Source organism: Taudactylus pleione, unplaced genomic scaffold (genome assembly GCF_031769625.1).
Source record: "Taudactylus pleione unplaced genomic scaffold, aTauple2 ptg000005l, whole genome shotgun sequence".
NCBI classification, from domain to species: domain Eukaryota; kingdom Metazoa; phylum Chordata; class Amphibia; order Anura; family Myobatrachidae; genus Taudactylus; species Taudactylus pleione.
The window spans coordinates 23937270-23960000 of NW_028284408.1; the positions used below are offsets into that span (position 1 = coordinate 23937270).

General features: G+C 45.7%; 1 protein-coding gene across 1 annotated transcript in view; it reads left to right on the forward strand.

Annotated features, from left to right (window-relative positions):
- The window catches only part of CACNB3 (calcium voltage-gated channel auxiliary subunit beta 3), a 448023-nt gene that overhangs the window by 368283 nt on the left and 57009 nt on the right, over positions 1-22731 (forward strand). The window contains exon 6 of the mRNA XM_088448158.1: positions 18041-18060. Within this exon, the coding sequence (XP_088304284.1) occupies positions 18041-18060 (20 nt within the window). The remainder of the gene's footprint in view (positions 1-18040; positions 18061-22731) is intronic.

Genomic DNA, 22731 nt, shown 5'->3' on the forward strand with positions numbered 1-22731 from the left:
CCATTGGTGCACAGATGGTCTAAAGACGCACAGAGATCGCACTGCAACACCGCAAGACGCTGCAAGTGGGCGTCTCACTATTAATGAAATGGGTCCAGCATTAGCTTAAGGATGCTGCTGCGTCAAAAGACTCTAAAATACACAGATATATATCAAAACCAACATGATGCGCCCCAATGGTGTAGTATTTTCTGATTCCACCTCTGTGTGCTCAAACTTAATAATATGATGTACAATAAGGCGTCATACCAGAGATAAAATAAATGGGCTTAAGCCTTACATCATATTATTAATTTTGAGCACACAGGTGGAATCAGAAAATACTTGTTGTTTTTTTTAACACTCTGGACAAATAAAGCCTCAGTCCTGTGTGACGCTATCTTTGTATTTTGAGTTATTTATTTCACTGGCATTGTTATATTTAAGTGCCTGCGCCTTCGTTCTTTGAAGCTCATTCAGAACCGATCGATAAGCTGTGCTCGCTCGTTCTTGCCGATAATCGCACATCTGCGCATGCGTATGGTTTGCAATGCGCGTGTGCAAGCCAGTCTTAGCGATCGGGAAATGAGCGCTCATTCTACACAGCCTGGCCGCTACTTTGAGTGACAGATTGTGCCGTTTGTGGGTGGTAACAGGGGAAGGCGATTGTGAACGGGGGTGTGGCTGTGCAAATGCAGGCGTGTCTGGGTGCCAAAACGGAGTTTAATGGGTGTGCATAATTAGCAAAGTAGCGTCATTGTACACGTCACTTGGTTGTTTTTTATCCTGAACTGCTCGCAGTGCTTGCGGGAGGGTATGGTCTACCTCAAGCGCTGCGAGCAGCTCCGATGGCCCTCGATGTTCCCAATTAAACACACACTTCCTGGAGATGACATGTGCAGCGAGTGACAGGTGGGAGGTTTTATAGTCCTGCGTACGCTCACTGCCATCGCTCACTAAGATATAGAGGCATCCTTACACCGCAAAGAGCAATCACTTGATTTACATACCAGGCCCCTTTTGCGAGCGTCCGCAGCTTAGCGATTGGTTCTGAATCAGGCCTTTTGTTTGAGATATATATATATATATATATATAACATTAAAATCTTGTCAGTGCCTGCATACCAGTGCAGTGATCATTGTTAGTAGCAGCCAGCAGATAACAACTGTGGGCCTGTTCAATCAGCAGAAGCCAAGCAGCCAGCAAGAGAGTATCAGTCACCCAGCCGGGCCACCTTGACAGATCAGTGGCTGTGCTCACTGGTCGGGCACAGCTGCTTCAGAGAGTGGTGGTACCTATGTGACGTCACATACAGAGGCATATCAACAGTTAATGGCGCACAAGGCAAAGAAAAATTATGGTGCGCCTCCAATTAGGAACAATATTCTATTATCTTTAATATCTAAAATCAGTGAAATAAAATACATATTGGTGCACAAACAAAACGAGAATAAAAAATATTTTTACTTTCCTGCACTGTACATAATTGTGATGGAAAAGCTTGTGTGTTTGGGGTTACCTGTTTCAATGATTTCAATTGTATTTTTATGGCATTGCAGGTTTTATTTCTCACAGCTCTCTTTGCAGGACATTTTACTGTATGGGGGAGTTTAAGGAGGGAGCTGTCAGCAGGGGTCATGCTTGTGTTGTGGCAACACTCACACACACATATACAGATGCCAGCATTACACCCACCTCTGGTTAGTGCCCGGCTGCAGTACTGATGGTGGGGTGAGTGGGTGGAACTTTAGAAGATCCGTGTGCTCAGTTTCAGTCATCCCAGAAATAGAGCATTGGGGGCGGAGCCTAGCGCGAATTAGGGGCGGGGCTTAGCGCTAATCAGGGCTGTCTGAAGGCAGAGTCTTGGACAGTCTGGGGGAGGAGTTTTGAGCAGAGTTGACTCAGTAGGCGGGGCTTCGGGCGGCAGGAGACAGGGTATAATGAGCAATGATTCCGGTGGCCGTTAGGTTAGATAGGAAGGACAGGGCTTCGGAATGCTGGGGTGGTGACAGGAAATAGTTTTTTTTCCTGTCACCACTACCTGCACTGCAGTTGGTCCTGTGGGCCTATTTTCATGGGGTGGCCTGGAGCTGTAGCTCCACCCGCCCCATTGTTAATCCGGCCCTGCTTATACAGTAACATTGGGGAGTGATAAAGGCAGGCTAGGCCAAGCATCCCTGGAGAATGCAAGCTGTGTAGAGGGGTGACTGCTTATATAGTAGTATTGTAGTGTGATAAAGGCATGCTAGGCCAAGCATCCCTGGAGAATGTAAGCTGTGTAGAGGGGTGACTGCTTCTACAGTAGTATTGCGGAGTGATAAAGGCAGCTAGGCCAAGCATCCCTGGAGAATGTAAGCTGTGTAGAGGGGTGACTGCTTATACAGTAGCATTGGGGAGTGATAAAGGCAGGCTAGGCCGAGCTTCCCAGGAGAATGTTAGCTGTGCACATGGGTGATTGCTTATACAGTAGCATTGGGGAGTGATAAAGGAAGCTGGGCCAAGCATCCCTGGAGAATGCAAGCTGTGTAGAGGGCTAACTGCTTATACAGTAGCATTGGGGAGTGATGAAGGCAGCTAGGCCAAGCATCCCTGGAGAATATAAGCTGTGTAGACGTGTGACAGCTTATACAGTAGCATTGGGGAGTGATAAAGGCAGGCTAGGCCAAGCATCCCTGGAGAATGTAAGCTGTGCACATGGGTAATTGCTTATACTGTAGCATTGGGGAGTGATAAAGGCAGCTAGGCCAAGCATCCCTGGAGAATGCAAGCTGTGCACATGGGTAATTGCTTATACAGTAGCATTGGGGAGTGATAAAGGCAGCTAGGCCAAGCATCCCTGGAGAATGCAAGCTGTGTAGAGGGGTGACTGCTTATACAGTAGCATTGCGGAGTGATAAAGGCAGGCTAGGCCAAGCATCCCTGGATAATGTAAGCTGTGTAGAGGGGTGACTGCTTATACAGTAGCATTGCGGAGTGATAAAGGCAGCTAGGCCAAGCATCCCTGGAGAATGTAACCTGTGTAGAGGGGTGACTGCTTATACAGTAGCATTGGGGAGTGATAAATGCAATCTAAGCCAAGCATCCCTGGAGAATGCAAGCTGTGTAGAGGGGTGATTGCTTATACAGTAGCATTGGGGAGTGTTAAGGGCAGCTAGGCCAAGCATCCCTGGAGAATGTGGAGAATGTAACCTGTGTAGATGGGTGACTGCTTATACAGTAGCATTGGGGAGTGATAAAGGCAGGCTAGGCCAAGCATCCCTAGATAATGTAAGCTGTATAGAGGGGTGACTGCTTATACAGTAGCATTGCGGAGTGATAAAGGCGGCTGTGCCAAGCATCCCTGGAGAATGTAACCTGTGTAGAGGGGTGACTGCTTATACAGTAGCATTGGGAAGTGATAAAGGCAGGCTAGGCCAAGCTTCCCAGGAGAATGTAAGCTGTGCACATGGGTGATTGCTTATACAGTAGCATTGGGGAGTGATAAAGGCAGCTAGGCCAAGCATCCCTGGAGAATATAATGTGTGTAGAGGGGTGATTGCTTATACAGTAGCATTGGGGAGTGTTAAGGGCAGCTAGGCCAAGCATCCCTGGAGAATGTGGAGAATGTAACCTGTGTAGATGGGTGACTGCTTATACAGTAGCATTGGGGAGTGATAAAGGCAGGCTAGGCCAAGCATCCCTAGATAATGTAAGCTGTGTAGACGGGTGACTGCTTATACAGTAGTATTGCGGAGTGATAAAGGCAGGCTAGGCCAAGCATCCCTAGACAATGTAAGCTGTGTAGAGGGGTGACTGCTTATACAGTAGCATTGCGGAGTTATAAAGTCAGCTTGGCCAAGCATCCCTGGAGAATGTAACCTGTGTAGAGGGGTGACTGCTTATACAGTAGCATTGGGGAGTGATAAAGGCAGCTAGGCCAAGCATCCCTGGAGAATATGTGTGTAGAGGGGTGATTGCTTATACAGTAGCATTGGGGAGTGTTAAGGGCAGCTAGGCCAAGCATCCCTGGAGAATGTGGAGAATGTAACCTGTGTAGAGGTGTGACTGCTTATACAGTAGCATTGGGGAGTGATAAAGGCAGGCTAGGCCAAGCATCCCTAGATAATGTAAGCTGTGTAGACGGGTGACTGCTTATACAGTAGTATTGCGGAGTGATAAAGGCAGGCTAGGCCAAGCATCCCTAGACAATGTAAGCTGTGTAGAGGGGTGACTGCTTATACAGTAGCATTGCGGAGTTATAAAGGCAGCTTGGCCAAGCATCCCTGGAGAATGTAACCTGTGTAGAGGGGTGACTGCTTATACAGTAGCATTGGGGAGTGATAAAGGCAGCTAGGCCAAGCATCCCTGGAGAATAACCTGTGTAGAGGGGTGATTGCTTATACAGTAGCATTGGGGAGTGATAAGGGCAGCTAGGCCAAGCATCCCTGGAGAATGTGGAGAATGTAACCTGTGTAGAGGTGTGCCTGCTTATACAGTAGCATTGCGGAGTGATAAAGGCAGGCTAGGCCAAGCTTCCCAGGAGAATGTAAGCTGTGCACATGGGTGATTGCTTATACAGTAGCATTGGGGAGTGATAAAGGAAGCTAAGCCAAGCATCCCTGGAGAATGCAAGTTGTGTAGAGGGCTGACTGCTTATACAGTAGCATTGGGGAGTGATAAAGGCAGGCTAGGCCAAGCATCCCTGGAGAATGTAAGCTGTGCACATGGGTAATTGCTTATACTGTAGCATTGGGAAGTGATAAAGGCAAGCTAAGCCAAGCATCCCTGGAGAATGTAACCTGTGTAGAGGGGTGATTGCTTTAACAGTAGCATTGGGGAGTGATAAAGGCATGCTAGGCCAAGCATCCCTGGAGAATGTAAGCTGTGTAGAGGGGTGACTGCTTATACAGTATTATTGCGGAGTGATAGAGGCAGGCTAGGCCAAGCATCCCCAGATAATGTAAGCTGTGTAGAGGGGTGACTGCTTATACAGTAGCATTGCGGAGTGATAAAGGCAGCTAGGCCAAGCATCCCTGGAGAATGTAACCTGTGTAGAGGGGTGACTGCTTATACAGTAGCATTGGGGAGTGATAAATGCAATCTAAGCCAAGCATCCCTGGAGAATGCAAGCTGTGTAGAGGGGTGACTGCTTATACAGTAGCATTGCGGAGTGATAAAGGCAGCTAGGCCAAGCATCCCTGGAGAATGTAACCTGTGTAGAGGGGTGACTGCTTATACAGTAGCATTGGGGAGTGATAAAGGCAAGCTAAGCCAAGCATCCCTGGAGAATGTAACCTGTGTAGAGGGGTGATTGCTTTAACAGTAGCATTGGGGAGTGATAAAGGCAGCTAGGCCAAGCATCCCTGGAGAATATAAGCTGTGCAGAGGGGTGATTGCTTATACAGTAGCATTGGGGAGTGTTAAGGGCAGCTAGGCCAAGCATCCCTAGAGAATGTGGAGAATGTAACCTGTGTAGATGGGTGACTGCTTATACAGTAGCATTGGGGAGTGATAAAGGCAGGCTAGGCCAAGCATCCCTAGATAATGTAAGCTGTATAGAGGGGTGACTGCTTATACAGTAGCATTGCGGAGTGATAAAGGCAGCTGTGCCAAGCATCCCTTGAGAATAACCTGTGTATAGGGGTGACTGCTTATACAGTAGCATTGGGGAGTGATAAAGGCAGCTAGGCCAAGCATCCCTGGAGAATAACCTGTGTAGAGGGATGACTGCTTATACAGTAGTATTGGGGAGTGATAATGGCAAGCTAAGCCAAGCATCCCTGGAGAATGCAAGCTGTGTAGAGGGGTGACTGCTTATACAGTAGCATTGGGGAGTGATAAGGGCAGCTAAGCCAAGCATCCCTGGAGAATGTGGAGAATGTAACCTGTGTAGAGGTGTGCCTGCTTATACAGTAGCATTTCGGAGTGATAAAGGCAGCTAGGCCAAGCATCCCTGGAGTATGTAACCTGTGTAGAGGGGTGACTGCTTATACAGTAGTATTGGGAAGTGATAAAGGCAGGCTAGGCCAAGCTTCCCAGGAGAATGTAAGCTGTGCACATGGGTGATTGCTTATACATTAGCATTGGGGAGTGATAAAGGCAGCTAGGCCAAGCATCCCTGGAGAATATAAGCTGTGTAGAGGGGTGATTGCTTATACAGTAGCATTGGGGAGTGTTAAGGGCAGCTAGGCCAAGCATCCCTGGAGAATGTGGAGAATGTAACCTGTGTAGATGGGTGACTGCTTATACAGTAGCATTGGGGAGTGATAAAGGCAGGCTAGGCCAAGCATCCCTAGATAATGTAAGCTGTGTAGAGGGGTGACTGCTTATACAGTAGTATTGCGGAGTGATAAAGGCAGGCTAGGCCAAGCATCCCTAGACAATGTAAGCTGTTTAGAGGTGTGACTGCTTATACAGTAGCAGTGCGGAGTTATAATGGCAGCTGGGCCAAGCATCCCTGGAGAATGTAACCTGTGTAGAGGGGTGACTGCTTATACAGTAGCATTGGGGAGTGATAAAGGCAGCTAGGCCAAGCATCCCTGGAGAATAACCTGTGTAGAGGGGTGATTGCTTATACAGTATCTTTGGGGAGTGATAAGGGCAGCTAGGCCAAGCATCCCTGGAGAATGTGGAGAACGTAACCTGTGTAGAGGTGTGCCTGCTTATACAGTAGCATTGCAGAGTGATAAAGGCAGCTAGGCCAAGCATCCCTGGAGAATGTAACCTGTGTAGAGGGGAGACTGCTTATACAGTAGCATTGGAAAGTGATAAAGGCAGGCTAGGCCAAGCTTCCCTGGAGAATGTAAGCTGTGCACATGGGTGATTGCTTATACAGTAGCATTGGGGAGTGATAAAGGAAGCTAAGCCAAGCATCCCTGGAGAATGCAAGCTGTGTAGAGGGCTGACTGCTTATACAGTAGTATTGCAGAGTGATAAAGGCATGCTAGGCCAAGCATCCCTGGAGAATGTAAGCTGTGTAGACGTGTGACAGCTTATACAGTAGCATTGGGGAGTGATAAAGGCAGGCTAGGCCAAGCATCCCTGGAGAATGTAAGCTGTGCACATGGGTAATTGCTTATACTGTAGCATTGGGGAGTGATAAAGGCAAGCTAAGCCAAGCATCCCTGGAGAATGTAACCTGTGTAGAGGGGTGATTGCTTTAACAGTAGCATTGGGGAGTGATAAAGGCATGCTAGGCCAAGCATCCCTGGAGAATGTAAGCTGTGTAGAGGGGTGACTGCTTATACAGTATTATTGCGGAGTGATAGAGGCAGGCTAGGCCAAGCATCCCCAGATAATGTAAGCTGTGTAGAGGGGTGACTGTTTATACAGTAGCATTGCGGAGTGATAAAGGCAGCTAGGCCAAGCATCCCTGGAGAATATAACCTGTGTAGAGGGGTGACTGCTTATACAGTAGCATTGGGGAGTGATAAATGCAATCTAAGCCAAGCATCCCTGGAGAATGCAAGCTGTTTAGAGGGGTGACTGCTTATACAGTAGCATTGGGGACTGATAAAGGCAGGCTAGGCCAAGCATCCCTGGAGAATGTAAGCTGTGTAGAGGTGTGCCTGCTTATACAGTAGCATTGGGGAGTGATAGGCAGCTAGGCCAAGCATCCCTGGAGAATGCAAGCTGTGTAGAGGGGTAATTGCTTATAAAGTAGCATTGGGGAGTGATAAAGGCAGCTAGGGCAAGCATCCCTGGAGAATGTAACCTGTGTACAGGTGTGCCTGCTTATACAGTAGCATTGGGGAGTGATAAGGGCAGCTAGGCCAAGCATCCCTGGAGAATGTAAGCTGTGTGGAGGGGTGATTGCTTATACGGTAGTATTACGGACTGATAAAGGCAGGCTAGGCCAAGCATGCCTGGTGAATGTAAGCTGTGTAGAGTGGTGACTGCTTGTACAGTAGCATTGGTGGAGTGATAAAGGCAAGCTAAGCCAAGCATCCCTGTAGAATGTAACTTGTGTAGATGTGTGACTGCTTATACAATAGCATTGCGGAGTGATAAAGGCAGCTAGGCCAAACATCCCTGGAGAATGTAACCTGTGAAGAGGGGTGACTGCTTATACAGTAGCATTGGGGAGTGATAAAGGCAAGCTAAGCCAAGCATCCCTGTAGAATGTAACTTGTGTAGAGGGGAGATTGCTTATACAGTAGCATTGGGGAGTGATAAAGGCAGCTAGGCCAAGCATCCCTTTAGAATGTAACTTGTGTAGAGGTGTGACTGCTTATACAATAGCATTGGGGATTGATAAAGGAAGCTAGGCCAAGCATCCCTGGAGAATGTAACCTGTAGAGGGGTGACTGCTTATACAGTAGCATTGGGGAGTGATAAAGGAAGCTAGGCCAAACATCCCTGGAGAATGTAACCTGTAGAGGGGTGACTGCTTATACAGTAGCATTGGGGAGTGATAAAGGAAGCTAGGCCAAGTATCCCTTTAGAATGTAACTTGTGTAGAGGTGTGACTGCTTATACAATAGCATTGGGGAGTGATAAAGGCAAGCTAAGCCAAGCATCCCTGTAGAATGTAACTTGTGTAGAGGGGAGATTGCTTATACAGTAGCATTGGGGAGTGATAAAGGCAGCTAGGCCAAGCATCCCTTTAGAATGTAACTTGTGTAGAGGTGTGACTGCTTATACAATAGCATTGGGGAGTGATAAAGGAAGCTAGGCCAAGCATCCTTGGAGAATGTAACCTGTAGAGGGGTGACTGCTTATACAATAGCATTGGGGAGTGATAAAGGAAGCTAGGCCAAACATCCCTGGAGAATGTAACCTGTAGAGGGGTGACTGCTTATACAGTAGCATTGGGGAGTGATAAAGGAAGCTAAGCCAAGCATCCCTGTAGAATGTAACTTGTGTAGAGGGGAGATTGCTTATACAGTAGCATTGGGGAGTGATAAAGGCAGCTAGGCCAAGCATCCCTTTAGAATGTAACTTGTGTAGAGGTGTGACTGCTTATACAATAGCATTGGGGAGTGATAAAGGCAAGCTAAGCCAAGCATCCCTGTAGAATGTAACTTGTGTAGAGGGGAGATTGCTTATACAGTAGCATTGGGGAGTGATAAAGGCAGCTAGGCCAAGCATCCCTTTAGAATGTAACTTGTGTAGAGGTGTGACTGCTTATACAATAGCATTGGGGATTGATAAAGGAAGCTAGGCCAAGCATCCCTGGAGAATGTAACCTGTAGAGGGGTGACTGCTTATACAGTAGCATTGGGGAGTGATAAAGGAAGCTAGGCCAAACATCCCTGGAGAATGTAACCTGTAGAGGGGTGACTGCTTATACAGTAGCATTGGGGAGTGATAAAGGAAGCTAGGCCAAGTATCCCTTTAGAATGTAACTTGTGTAGAGGTGTGACTGCTTATACAATAGCATTGGGGAGTGATAAAGGCAAGCTAAGCCAAGCATCCCTTTAGAATGTAACTTGTGTAGAGGTGTGACTGCTTATACAATAGCATTGGGGAGTGATAAAGGAAGCTAGGCCAAGCATCCTTGGAGAATGTAACCTGTAGAGGGGTGACTGCTTATACAATAGCATTGGGGAGTGATAAAGGAAGCTAGGCCAAACATCCCTTTAGAATGTAACTTGTGTAGAGGGGTGACTGCTTATACAGTAGCATTGGGGAGTGATAAAGGAAGCTAGGCCAAACATCCCTTTAGAATGTAAGCTGTGTAGAGGGGTGACTGCTTATACAATAGCATTGGGGAGTGATAAAAGAAGCTAGGCCAAGCATACCTGGAGAATGTAACCTGTGTAGAGGGGTGACTGCTTATACATTAGTATTGGGGAGTAAGAATCACACCTTCAAACAGTTCATAAATTTGAGAGATTCCAAACCTTTGACTAAGGTGACATTCTGAAATATAATCCATAGGGATTTGGATCAAACTTGCTGCATATTCATGTTATTTATTACTATCAATTATTATTTGTATTATATATTTATTGTTTTATTGCCTGACAGAAACATAATTATTATTATTAATAATAATAATAATAATAAGAAGAAGAAAAAGAGTCGAATATACAATACTTTACTGATTATTTATTTATATTAATATCACCAGCAAAACAGTTATTTATTTATTTTTAGCAAGTCAGTTGCTTCAGATTTTTTGGAGTTATCATTCCATACTTTTTAGATCAGCTTACACAATTTCCAACAATTCTGTAAAGGTCCAAAACCTGTCTCTTAGAAAATATATCCCAGATGCCTTTTCACTGTGTACCACTGTCATATAGGCTTCAGCAACTGGTAGTACTGCTTACTGCATTGCATTGCACTGAGATTCACATTTGATTGGATTGAAACCTCTGCCCTCTCCACCAGAACCCAGACTGGCATTACCTCTGCAGTGGACACCCCAGAGCATGGTACTGTGGAATACAAATGGGAGCAAATAACTCTGATTTCTTGCATTAATAATCTAAAATAAAGTATCCCCAGTCTCTGAAATCTGGAAGTCTGGTCATTTTAAAACACAGGATCCTATTTTTTTTTTTCCCCTGGAGACATGTTATCTTTACCCTTGCACAGAATATCCACTTCAAAAGGAGTCTTACACTGGGATTTTCACACCTATACAATAGGAACGGCTTCTAACACCTTTCCACAAGCCTGCTTTGCCCTGGAATACTTTGTGTAACTAAATCATCAACTGAAAAGACAAGTTAGCTTATTAGATACTCCTTATTCAAAATATACCTTTTGTACAAGAGAGAAGCAACTGGACATAGCAATGGCCAAATTAAATTGCTCATGAATCCCATTATAACTTCTGGATCATACATAGAGTTGAGAAAACAGAAAAAAAACTACTCGATCTCTCATCATCAAATGTAATTCATGCTCACTCATTGATGACCCAATGTATTTTTACACCTCCAGCTTTATGCTTTCACTCCGCCCACAACGAGCAGCAGTTCCTATTGATCCAGCACATGCTTCCATTCTTAAATCCCTTGGCATTTAAAAAAAAAACTCAACGGGGCAGTCGTGGGAAGCGAGGACGAAAATCTCTTATCCGCTGTAACCACGTAAGTTCCTTGCCTTCAGGTTCACCAGTTTCATATAGGAGACAAATAGAAGTGGTACCTATCAAACGGCCCTGTGCTTGGAAGAACAGATCCTTAAACTCCCTCTCTGTGACTGACATCCCCAGAGCTCCCACACTCAATATAAAGAAAACTACAGGCACTCCGGTATGCCCAATCAGATCTGTCCTTTGTAATGCCAGATATATAAGACTGCCACAATTGCTGACCTTATTGAATCTGCAGATCTTTCCTGTATTACAGAGACTTGGCTAGATGAAAATGCAGCACCTATCTTGGAAGCTGCAGTTCCAACAAATTATTCTGTCATTTACAACCCAAGACTTAACCGCAGGGGAGGGGGAGTGGCCATCTGCTTTAGAAAAGCACTTAAACTTAGGGTCCACCCAATGGAAACGACTCACTCATTTGAGTGCATCGCTGCTCGGAGTTCTACAGAATTAGGATTCAGAGTACTTCTCATTTACCGCCCCCCTGGAGATGGAAAGATATTTCTACAAGAATTTGCAGATATTGCTGCTGGACTAGTTCAGTAGCATCGAAGATGGCTGATCCTTGGGGATTTCAATGCATGGGTTGATGATGAGCTCTCACACCTTGGCCAAGATCTCCTGTGCACAATGAATGCTCTGGGCCTCACACAAGTCATTCCATCGGCTACTCATATAAGTGGTCACACTCTTGATCTTGTCTTCCAGATTGGATTAGATGTCTCTGACCTAAATATAAACCCAGTCACGTGGTCAGACCACCACTCAATTCATTTCTCAGTTGCAACCCTTCAAAATAGAACTTTACTCATGGAGTTGACAATGTATCGTCCAAGGAGGGGCATGACTCCCCAGGCTCTTGCACAAACCTGGATCTTTCTGTGGTAATGGGGGCCTGTGAAGATACTTGTTTCCTTGTCCATTACTATAACAGGGATGTGACAGCTGCAATGGATATTATTGCCCCTGTGCGTATACGACCCCTCATACCACACCGTCAAGCCCCTTGGTTTGACAATAGTGTTAGTGAACTCAAGAAAAGGGGGCGTAGACTTGAAAGACGATGGAGGAAGACGAATATGGTAGAGGATAAGTTAACACTAATCAAACATATAAGAGAATATCAATCAATCACCTGTAAGAAAACAGAGTTCCTTTCAAATGAGATCAAGGCAGCAAACAATAGGCCGGCTCAGCTTTTCCGTACAGTGGAGATGCTTTGCAAACCAGCATGCCTGCAGCATGATGAAACCCTCTCCCAGTCAAGATGCAGTGAGTTTGCAAAATTCTTTGCAGATAAAGTATCCTCCATCCGGGCTGGAATCCCCACAGTGCCATCAAAGGATTGCCAAACTACGAAGCCTGCCAAGGAAAGCCACCTGTCTCTCTGGAACAGCTTTGACATAATGGACGTAAAAGACATTGCTAAAATTATCAGAATGTTGCGACCCACCACCTGTGATCTGGACCCTGCCTCAACCAAGCTTCTCATAGGGTGTATAGACATTATTGGCCCTGTAATTGCAAAAATAGTTCAATGTTCTTTGCAAACAGCCATTTTTCCAGAACCACTAAAGGAAGCAGTTGTTAGACCACTTCTTAAAAAACCTAATTTAGACCCCGACTGCATGACCAACTATAGACCAGTATCAAACCTTCCTTTTCTAGGAAAGGTCATTGAGAAAGTGGTGGCAGTGCAACTGGAAACCCACCTGTCTACCCATGATATTTATGATCCATTCCAGTCAGACATAGCACTGAAACAGCCCTAGTATGTGTGCTTAATGATCTTCTGATAGCAAGACACAGAGGTGATTGTTCAATCTTAATCCTTCTGGATCTCTCAGCAGCATTTGATACTGTGGACCATGAGATTCTAATTGAGCGCCTGAAAAATTTCTGTGGGCTGGATGGCACAGTCCTTAGATGGTTCAAATAATTTCTCACTGGCAGGTCACAGAGAGTTTCTTCTGGAGTAAACTCTTCATCACCAGGGTCACTTCCATGCAGTGTCCCACAGGGTTCTATACTATCTCCCATGCTTTTTGCATTACACATGCTACCATTGGGTGAAATAATCAGACATCATGGCCTGGTCTACCACTGCTATGCAGATGATACACAACTGTACCTGTCCTTTGCTCCCAGTACAAAGGCCCCAATAACAACCCTAAATGGCTGCCTAGCTGAGCTTCAAGAGTGGCTCCAGTTGGCTGCGACTGAACCCTGATAAAACAGAGGTTCTTATGATAGGTCACAGGAAGGGCTACAGCATAGCCAACCAACAGGACTTACGTTTGGGGGTTCAAAATTACAAAACAGTAAACATGTGCGGAATCTTGGTGTTGTCCTGGATAGTGGCTTGACACTTAAACATCAGGTATCAGCCACAATGAAATCCTCATTCTTTCATCTGAGGAGCATAGCCAGAATCAAGCACTTAATTCCCTCAGAAGATCTGCCTAAAGTCATACATGCATTTATATCATCACGCCTAGACTACTGCAACGCCCTCTACCTCGGTCTCCCAGGAAAAGAATTACACCGCTTGCAGATGGTACAAAACGCAGCTGCCAGGCTATTAACCAACCAGCCCCGTTCCAGCCACATAACACCCACTCTCTACTCCCTTCACTGGCTGCCTGTCAGATGGCGAATTGCTTTCAAGATTGGATTAATAACTTACAAAGCCCTTCATGACCATGGTCCAGGGTACCTGAAGCAGCTTCTGATTCCTTACTGTCCCACTCGATTACTGCGATCCGTTGACGAAGGGCTATTAACAGTACCTAGAATCTCACAGAATTCGTCCGGGGGTCGAGCTTTCAGTTTTGTGTCTCCAACCTTTTGGAACTCACTTCCCCGCACAGTTCGAGAGGCCTCCACTCTAGAATCCTTCAATAATAGACTCAAGACTTACCTCTTTATCCAAGCATTTCACTAATGTCCCTTGTTTAAGCTTATTTTGTATTTTGTACTGTAAATGTAAAGCACTTTGAGTCCTTTAGGAGAAAAGCGCTATATAAATAAAATTATTATTATTATTATTTCTTACTGTTGCTTTATCTAATCTTTATCTATTCTGCCAAGCAAAAAACTGCAACATCATGGGGTAGATGTATTATAGCGGCACTTAACGTGCCGCTATAACGCTTCCTGCTTCGCCTCTTTACCGAGGCGAAGCAGGAAGCACTACTGATGAGATGTATGAACATCTCATCGGCCGGAGAGGGGGAGCGTTAACTCCCCCCTCCAGCGCTACCCGCTAGAGACCACAGCGCATCAGTCTAGTGCTGATGCGCTGTGTCTCAGTCCCGGCTGGCTCCACTGAGCCAAGTATCGCGAGATTCCCGTGTGCAGCCTGGAGCTCGCAGCCGCCGCAGCAGGGACAGGGCTGTCCCTGCTGTGGGGATAGGGCATCGCCAGGCTGTAGTTGTCGATAGCGACAGCTACAGCTGGCCAAACGGTCAGTCGATCTGACCGTTCATACATGGTCCAAGCCATCGACGCTGCTATCTTGTAGATGGCAGCGCCGATAATGACAGGGGCGCAGAGCGCCCCTGTCATTTACCGACAAACCCCCGATCGTACATCGGGGAGAAGCAGTATCAGCGCTCATAACATGCGCTGATTCCGCTTCTGGGCTTCATTCATCTCTCCCATTACCTTTCTTGTAGTATAGTATAAACAGCACAGTATACTTGTGGTTTGTCCAATGCCTAAATCAGTGGTTCCCAAACTGCCTTGGGACACTTGCAGGTGCCTCAGGTTGGTGGTCCAGCACCAAATAAAATTATTTATAGTCAATGTAATGTAAATATGTTGATAAACAGAAGCACAAACCTGTCCACCACCACATAACTGATCCTAAGGATGACAGGTAAGCACAATTGACTTCACTTTACTACTTTTTAATGAATTTCTCAATAACAAACTTTTGGCTTAGGGGTGCCGTGAAAACATTGCTGGTACCCTAGGGCGCCATGATTCGGGGACCACTGGCCTAAATGATTAATACTTATGGGTGTGAGAGCGGTGCTGCCACACAAAGCACAGAACCCTGTGGATGGCGTCTCTGCCACAGTCTCTGATTGTGACTAGCAGAGTGCCTGAATGTTCCAGGCATGCAGACTGCAGCCTGTACAGCCCCACCGGGAGGTGCTGTTTTTCCCAGTGCTGACTGGCCCGCCCCCTCGGCATGATGTCATGCTCTAAGGGGGCGTGGCCGACACAGGGCGCTGAAAACCAATGTTACAGCACTGCTCAAATGAATTCCTTAATCTCAGATAATCTATACACAGGATAACAACCACGGTTACACACAATAATTGCAGCATAGAAATATACATTGCGAGGTCAGTCTTGTGGAGAGTACCATGGGAATTGGTGCGCATTCAATATAGGTACGGCAGTAGACTTAAAACAGCAGTGTTCCGATGAATACAGTTTCCAGCAAATACTTTTTGATGAACCTAAGATGAACACAATACTTTGATGCTCTTTAACTAACAGTTTGTCTCAGTCAAATGCAATGATAACCTCTGAATGCAGCTTGAATAAATCCAAAGTTAGGGCCCTATTTACTACAATCTGGTCATAGTGTGATATTTTTCCCTAAATTCGCATTGCGAATTTAGGAAACTTCACAGGGATTTATCAAAAATCCCTTGCAGGAACAAAACTTGCGATAAAGCTCTGTCCCAGCGAATCCCCTCCGCAGTCTTCTCACTGTATTTTTCGCAAAAACTATACTACAAGAACCAACTCACCAACCCTCCCCCGGACGACCCCCTCTCCCCACTCGCTTACGCTTACCTCAGTGATCTGGGATGTCCTCTGGGGCTCTGGTCAGCTGGTCTCCTATCCTGCACTGTGACCCTGGAAAGCTGCTCTATGCACCAGCTGACCAGGATCATCTGCTCTATTCACAAATGACCAGGGTCACAGTGCAGGAGCCGAGGGACCAGCTGATGAACCCCAGAAGACATCACCGGAGCACCGATCACCAGTCCCTGGATGCAGGTAAGTGGGGGTTTTTTTTACTTTTTTTTTTCCAGTGATCAGCTTGTGGTCTATTTAGACCACACAGCTGATCACTGGGGCTTGGCTCCCGGCTTTGCTCTTCCTGTCAGAGCAGAGCAGGAGTTGGGGAACCAGGTAAAATCCTGGATAACGCCATCTCCATGTGGCATTATTTACACAGGGCTTCCCCTAGTATTTTTTATTAACAATATATTTTTAGTAAATCTCAGGCAGATTGCATTTCCCATTACAAGTATGGGATATGCGATCTGTACTACAAATATGCCAATTAAAGGACATAGAGTTGTTTTTCATGAAAACTACTCTAATTGCCCCTTTAATAAATATATGTGATATTAAAATAATGTGAAAAGGGTGTGAAAACAGTTTTTCAATTTTTTTTTTACAAATAATATTGATATATAGGGCCCATAGCCTCTGAATGCAACTTGAAATGTCCTGACTAGCTCTGAATATAGCCTGAATGAGTTCAAATATACTAATGGGGTCAGAAGGCAATACGAAAATACAGCAGGCTCTTTTCATTTGTAGAATATGTAAGTAATACTGTATATTGTGACTTAGCTATAGTTGCCTACTCAGCCATATTTCCGGAAGCTCTCCTGGATTCCTTAATAGATCAGGCTCCCAGTTATGTGCACTTTCCCAGTGTAGTGGCTCATCTGGTGGCTTGAAGACGCATTTCGTGGTGAATTACGTCATCTTGGCCCTGCACCCCATTGCTTGATGCTGCAAATTGCAGAGTTGATCAACAGGAACAGGCCCAATAATGCAATTAAATGCCAAATCTCCTGAACCTCCCACACTTACCCCTACTCTCCGAGGTCTCCTGGACAGCCTAAAGCTGGCTACACACATGGCAATCTGCACACGATCAGCCGATGTGTACGATTTGTGTACGCTTTCCCTTGAAACTCCCCCCGGCAGCTCTGCACACGATCTCCACACGATCTGCACACAATTTGGTATCCAATCTTCATGCGATCTCTCCTGCATCCAGACTTTCACAGTGCATCGACTCCTAGATTGTCAGATCTGCCCTACTGCACGGCAGATCTGACGATGCGATTTACTCAGGATTTGCCCATATTTTACACGATCTGTCGTTCCAATATGTCGGAATCGGCAAGATCAGGTAAAATATCGCTATGTGTGTGGCCAGCTTTAGTAACATATCAGCCAGCATGATCTTAGATCCTGTCTCCCTTTCTCATATGCCCTCAAGTACTTTAATGGTCACAGCAGTCTTTTAAAATTGTTTTTTTTTTAATCGATTTAAGTTCATTGCCATTGTGTTATGTTGTATTATATGAAAGTATTATAAGTTAAAAAAAAGTAAGAGTAGGGAGTATATTTACTAAAGGTAGATTTTAATCGATATTGATCGATTTTAAATTGATCGAAATCGACCAAAATTGATGTTGTGTTCCTGGGGCTAAATCACTCATTTAATAATACTTTAAAAAATGGTCTGTTAGTAAATGTGTGATTCAGCCCCAGAAACACATCGATTTTGATTGCTTTTAAATCGATTAAAATCGACCTTTGGTAACTATAGTTTTACTGTGTGAACAATAGTTTTTAAAAACAGCCTTCAGATTGTATGTGGCTGATATGTTCAAATTAATTACAGGTTTAATGAATGCGACACGGAGGTCATGAAGAAATAGAATCACCTTTTCCCACTGCCTGCCCTGTGCTGCCCTTTGTACTTTACAGTGTAGTCATTAAATATTGGTACAGACCATTAAAAAATGTTTTATGTTTAAACATTGATGAAATCACATTTTTACCGCTTCTAAGATGTTTTTTTTAATCCCATATTTGTGGAAGCTAAATTCTAAAAACAGTATGCGATAAATAGGTCACAATAGATTATATGTGGTGTATATTCTAATTATGACCTTCATTAAGTTACCTTCAAGTCTACATTATAAATATTCTAACATGTTCTCAATATCAATGCTTTTTTTTCCCCCAATAAGCAAAACAGAAGCAAAAACAGGTAAGCTTCTTATGGATACGGCATGTTAAAAATAGTTTAAAATAAAATAAATGTGATTTACTTACAAATGCATATACTGTAACTAGAGATGTGTCCTCATACACCTAGCATCTATACACCATACAGCGAGATATGCCCGGCGAAGCTGAGCCGCTCCGAGAGGTGCAGCGCACCGCCTTTTTCTGCAGAGGCAGTGACGCACCACTCACAGTGCACTGCAGATGCTGGGCTGTGGCTGTAACCACAGAGGCTGTGACGCACCACTCACACTGCACTACAGACGCTGGGCTGTGGCTGTAACCGCAGAGGCAGTGACGCACCACTCACAGTGCACTACAGACGCTGGGCTGTGGCTGTAACCACAGAGGCAGTGACGCACCACTCACAGTGCACTACAGATGCTGGGCTGTGGCTGTAACCGCAGAGGCAGTGACGCACCACTCACAATGCACTACAGACACTGGGCTGTGGCTGTCACCGCAGAGGCGGTGACGCACCACTCACAGTGCACTACAGACGCTGGGCTGTGGCTGTAACCACAGAGGCAGTGACACACCACTCACAGTGCACTACAGACGCTGGGCTGTGGCTGTAACCGCAGAGGCGGTGACGCACCACTCAGTGCACTACAGACTCTGGGCTGTGGCTGTAACCGCAGAGGCAGTGACGCACCACTCACAGCGCACTACAGACACTGGGCTGTGGCTGTAACCACAGAGGCGGTGACGCACCACTCACAGTGCACTACAGACTCTGGGCTGTGGCTGTAACCACAGAGGCGGTGACGCACCACTCACAGTGCACTACAGACTCTGGGCTGTGGCTGTAACCGCAGAGGCAGTGACGCACCACTCACAGTGCACTACAGACACTGGGCTGTGGCTGTAACCACAGAGGCGGTGACGCACCACTCACAGTGCACTACAGACGCTGGGCTGTGGCTGTAACCGCAGAGGCAGTGACACACCACTCACAGTGCACTACAGATGCCGGGCTGTGGCTGTAACCGCAGAGGAATTCGTTTTAAACATGTTCAAATCACAGATGAAGCACAATGGTGTGAGAAAAAGCCGCTGCATCATAGCACTTCTTACACACATTCAGACTCAGTCGCACGCAGATGTACAAATGTTGCACATCAGATTGATTAGTGTAATCTAGCAGAGTCATTTTGTCACCCCCAATTGTGTTATTTGTGCGAATAAGAGACACATTTTGAGCGAACAAATACAGCTCGGCACGGCCGAGTCATCTGGGAGCTGGCACGACGAGAGAGGCTGTTTGGTGGGACTAAAGCCACAGTGTATGAGGACATATCTGTACTGAAGAGTTATAGAAAATTGATATACATAGAGGTTTTTGGTATGGAAAAGGTGAAAGTGACTAGTGTCCAGTCAGTGCTCCAGATTTGGGGCCTGAGTCTGAGATACATGCATGTTCATATGCCACTACCTTTAGCAATTATTAGCAAACTGCCATTTGTCACAGGCTGTATATGCATCTTTAAGAACTTATATATATATATATATATATAATATATATATATATATATATATATATATATATATTTCTGACTTGTTTGCATCTCAGTCTTTTCTCTGTGATGGCTGAATGGGCATTTAGGTGGCATCGTAGGATTTGCAAGTAAGAGATACATCACCTGGGTGTGTTGCAAGAGTTATGTCCTTGTCTGAGTCTGGTATATGCACAACACACGCCATTTTCAGTTGTATCTTCTGCACCAAGCATGGGGTGAGTCTTAAGGGCCCTCTTGGCTGGAGGGCTGGAGTGGTGCGATCGCATTGATAGCGACGACACCGAATCGCTGTGGGCATCCGGTATTTTGACTGCATTATGTGCGTCTCAGAATTGGGTCCTTTTTGTGCAATATTGTCCACTGTGTTCTGTTCTGGAATCTTATTACATCACCTGAGATGCCAGAGGTACAGAGAACAGCACATAACTATTGGGTGGTAACATCTGTCCACTGGTTGTTACATCACCTCCTTGGGCGGGATGCAGCAAAGGGAGAAATGCAGTAAAACCACAAAAATGCGGGTTGGATTACATTTCTCATATATGCACCAAGCCGTGGAATGCGATGCACTCCGGAGCTTGGTTGCGGTGGGCTTCTGTCGGGAGAGTGCTGTGAGAGGGATCCAATCGGATACCTACCAGCGCCTCCCCATGTTGCGTGCGCAGAAGGACGCCAGAGGGGCTTCTGGGTCATAGACCTGGAAGTCCCTCATTCTCAAAGGGCTGTCATTTGCGCATTCCTTCATGCACACCGGCATTGCCAACGCTACGGGTTGCATCGCACGATGCGTCATGCATCCCGCGCACTTCTTTTAAGTGCTATTATTACGGCAATGGAAATGTAGAGCAGTGGTTCTCATAGTCGGTCCTCAGCACGCCACATAGTTTGCGTTTTTCAGGTCGCCCAGCAGGAGCACAGGTGTAGTCATTACTCTCTGACACATTTTAAAAAATCCACAGGTGGAGCTAATTATTTCACTTGTGATTCTGTGAGGAGACCTGGAAAACATTTACTTTTGGAGTCCTGATGACAGAATTTGAGAACCTGTGATGTAGAGGATTATTTTCTTTCTGCCATAGGACACACAAAGGAACATATGAGGTGTGAGGGCACTGTCATTCCTGCCCAAGATCTATCTGACTCTCTGACCACTGAAATAGGTCCCCTCTCCTCTTCTACACAAACTAACACAAGGATTTATAAATGAGCCATACAGTGTAAAGGACAAATATTGCCACTTATGTTATTTCCAGAAGGGGTGGGGAAGACATTAGCCAGTCAGCACATTAGCGGAATTATTGCATCATTTCACATATAGTACTGTTATGTTACACTGGTATAAGATTGTCTTTCCCTAGGTGACACTGTGTTCCTCCCACCCAGTCTTCTGCTGGCTCACACACGACACAAATAGGAGCAGGCAGTGATTCAGAGATGGACACTAATGCCACCACTGCTGCAAATTTGTGCGCAGCGGCTGTATGAGAATATGCAAATGACGCAGCCGCTGGGATTTGAATTGAGACGCACACTGTCAGCTTCGCAGATCCAAATGACTGCGTCCAGGTATACAGCATCAGTCACAGATCTGCCAATTATCACAGTTCTGAGGGTTACTCAGAATGGGCGCCAGGCCTGAGACTCCAGAGCCATTTTTACTGCACACGGGATTGCAATCACAGGGTCATGGTACACCTGCGTTAGATTCACCGCCACCCCCCGTTCCCACAAACGGTCCCTGCCTGTCAATCACTTTGCAGATAAATCCTCACTGTGAGCGACGACGGTAATGAAACTTGACGCATGTGCAGAATACGATAATCGCTCAGCTGTGTAAACATCGGCAATGCATCCATCTCTGAATCAGGCCCACTGCTCATTTATTCACACACAGGATGGAAGAATGGCGTTCTAATAATTATAGCAGGGTTTTGGAACCACAGGCCCGGGGGCCGTATAAGGCCCGCAGAATCATTTGGTCTGGCCCTCAGAGCTTTTTTCTGCTAGCCTCATCTGGCTAGCAGGGTGCCTAGAATGGCACCCTGAAGCCAGAATTTATGCAGTAGTGCCACCTGAGCGTCCTTAGGACGCTTCAGACAGTCACAGTGCTGCTCTTACAGCTCAGGATGCTCCAGGCATTCCTGTAATCACCAGCGATTGTGGCCCCATCCCTGTGTGATGTCACATGGAGGGGGCGTGGCCTCGGCAGGAAAAAGGTTCCCCACCCCTGAATTACATTAATACAACAGATCAATGTCTGATCTAGTCACGTGGATGCCATGTACTTGTAAACTATATAAGTCAGCTTACATAGACTCACGTTTTAACAGCTCCTAACAATCTGTAGGTGAGCAGGATGTCTGGTAAACTGTATTGTGCCTAGTAGCTTGCTGTCTTCCCTAACAGTTTGGTAGCATTCAGTGGGAAGTTATAAAGGGATGTATTCAGGATGTCTACTGTCACTATGTCGGCAGTGACTATGTAGACACGAGAAAGCCGGGCTATTGTTTTAATTCTTTCTCTTGCAAACAAATGGCAGCTTATTTTTATTATTGTATTAAAGGTATGAAAATCCTTTGAACTAAAAGTTTTACTAAGATATTGTAGTCATTAAATGCGTGTGTGATATAGGGTTTCTATTTATCATTCTTTTTTTACTAAAATGTGAAAACGGCAAGTATGATTTAAATGAACAATAAGGAGTTGACTAAGCTTATTAGTGTTGGTGCACATTTTATGTATAAATATGACTTTTCACATTTGAGTCTTATGTGCTTAGGTTGAGTACAAGGGAATGCAAATAAACCGAGCACAGTAGCTGAGCGTTATTTTGGTTTTCTTTTACTGCGCATATGTTGTGATTTTGTGCAATTGTGACTTCAGATGCATGAAGAAGTATAATGTATAGGCAGTGGTGTCCCTCCACTGGGTGATACACGATGCGGTCCATACAGAGTAGTGCACGTAGCGGAGCAACAAGCCGGTAAAAAGGGTGTGTGGTCTTGCGGTAAGGGGACGTGGCCACGTGGCCCCAACCTCTCTTTTTAGTCTCCGGAGGGGGCCTCGAGGATGCAGACTGCCCCCAGGGACAAGTCTATTTCAGTGCCAGCTCACTCACTGTGTCACGTAATGCT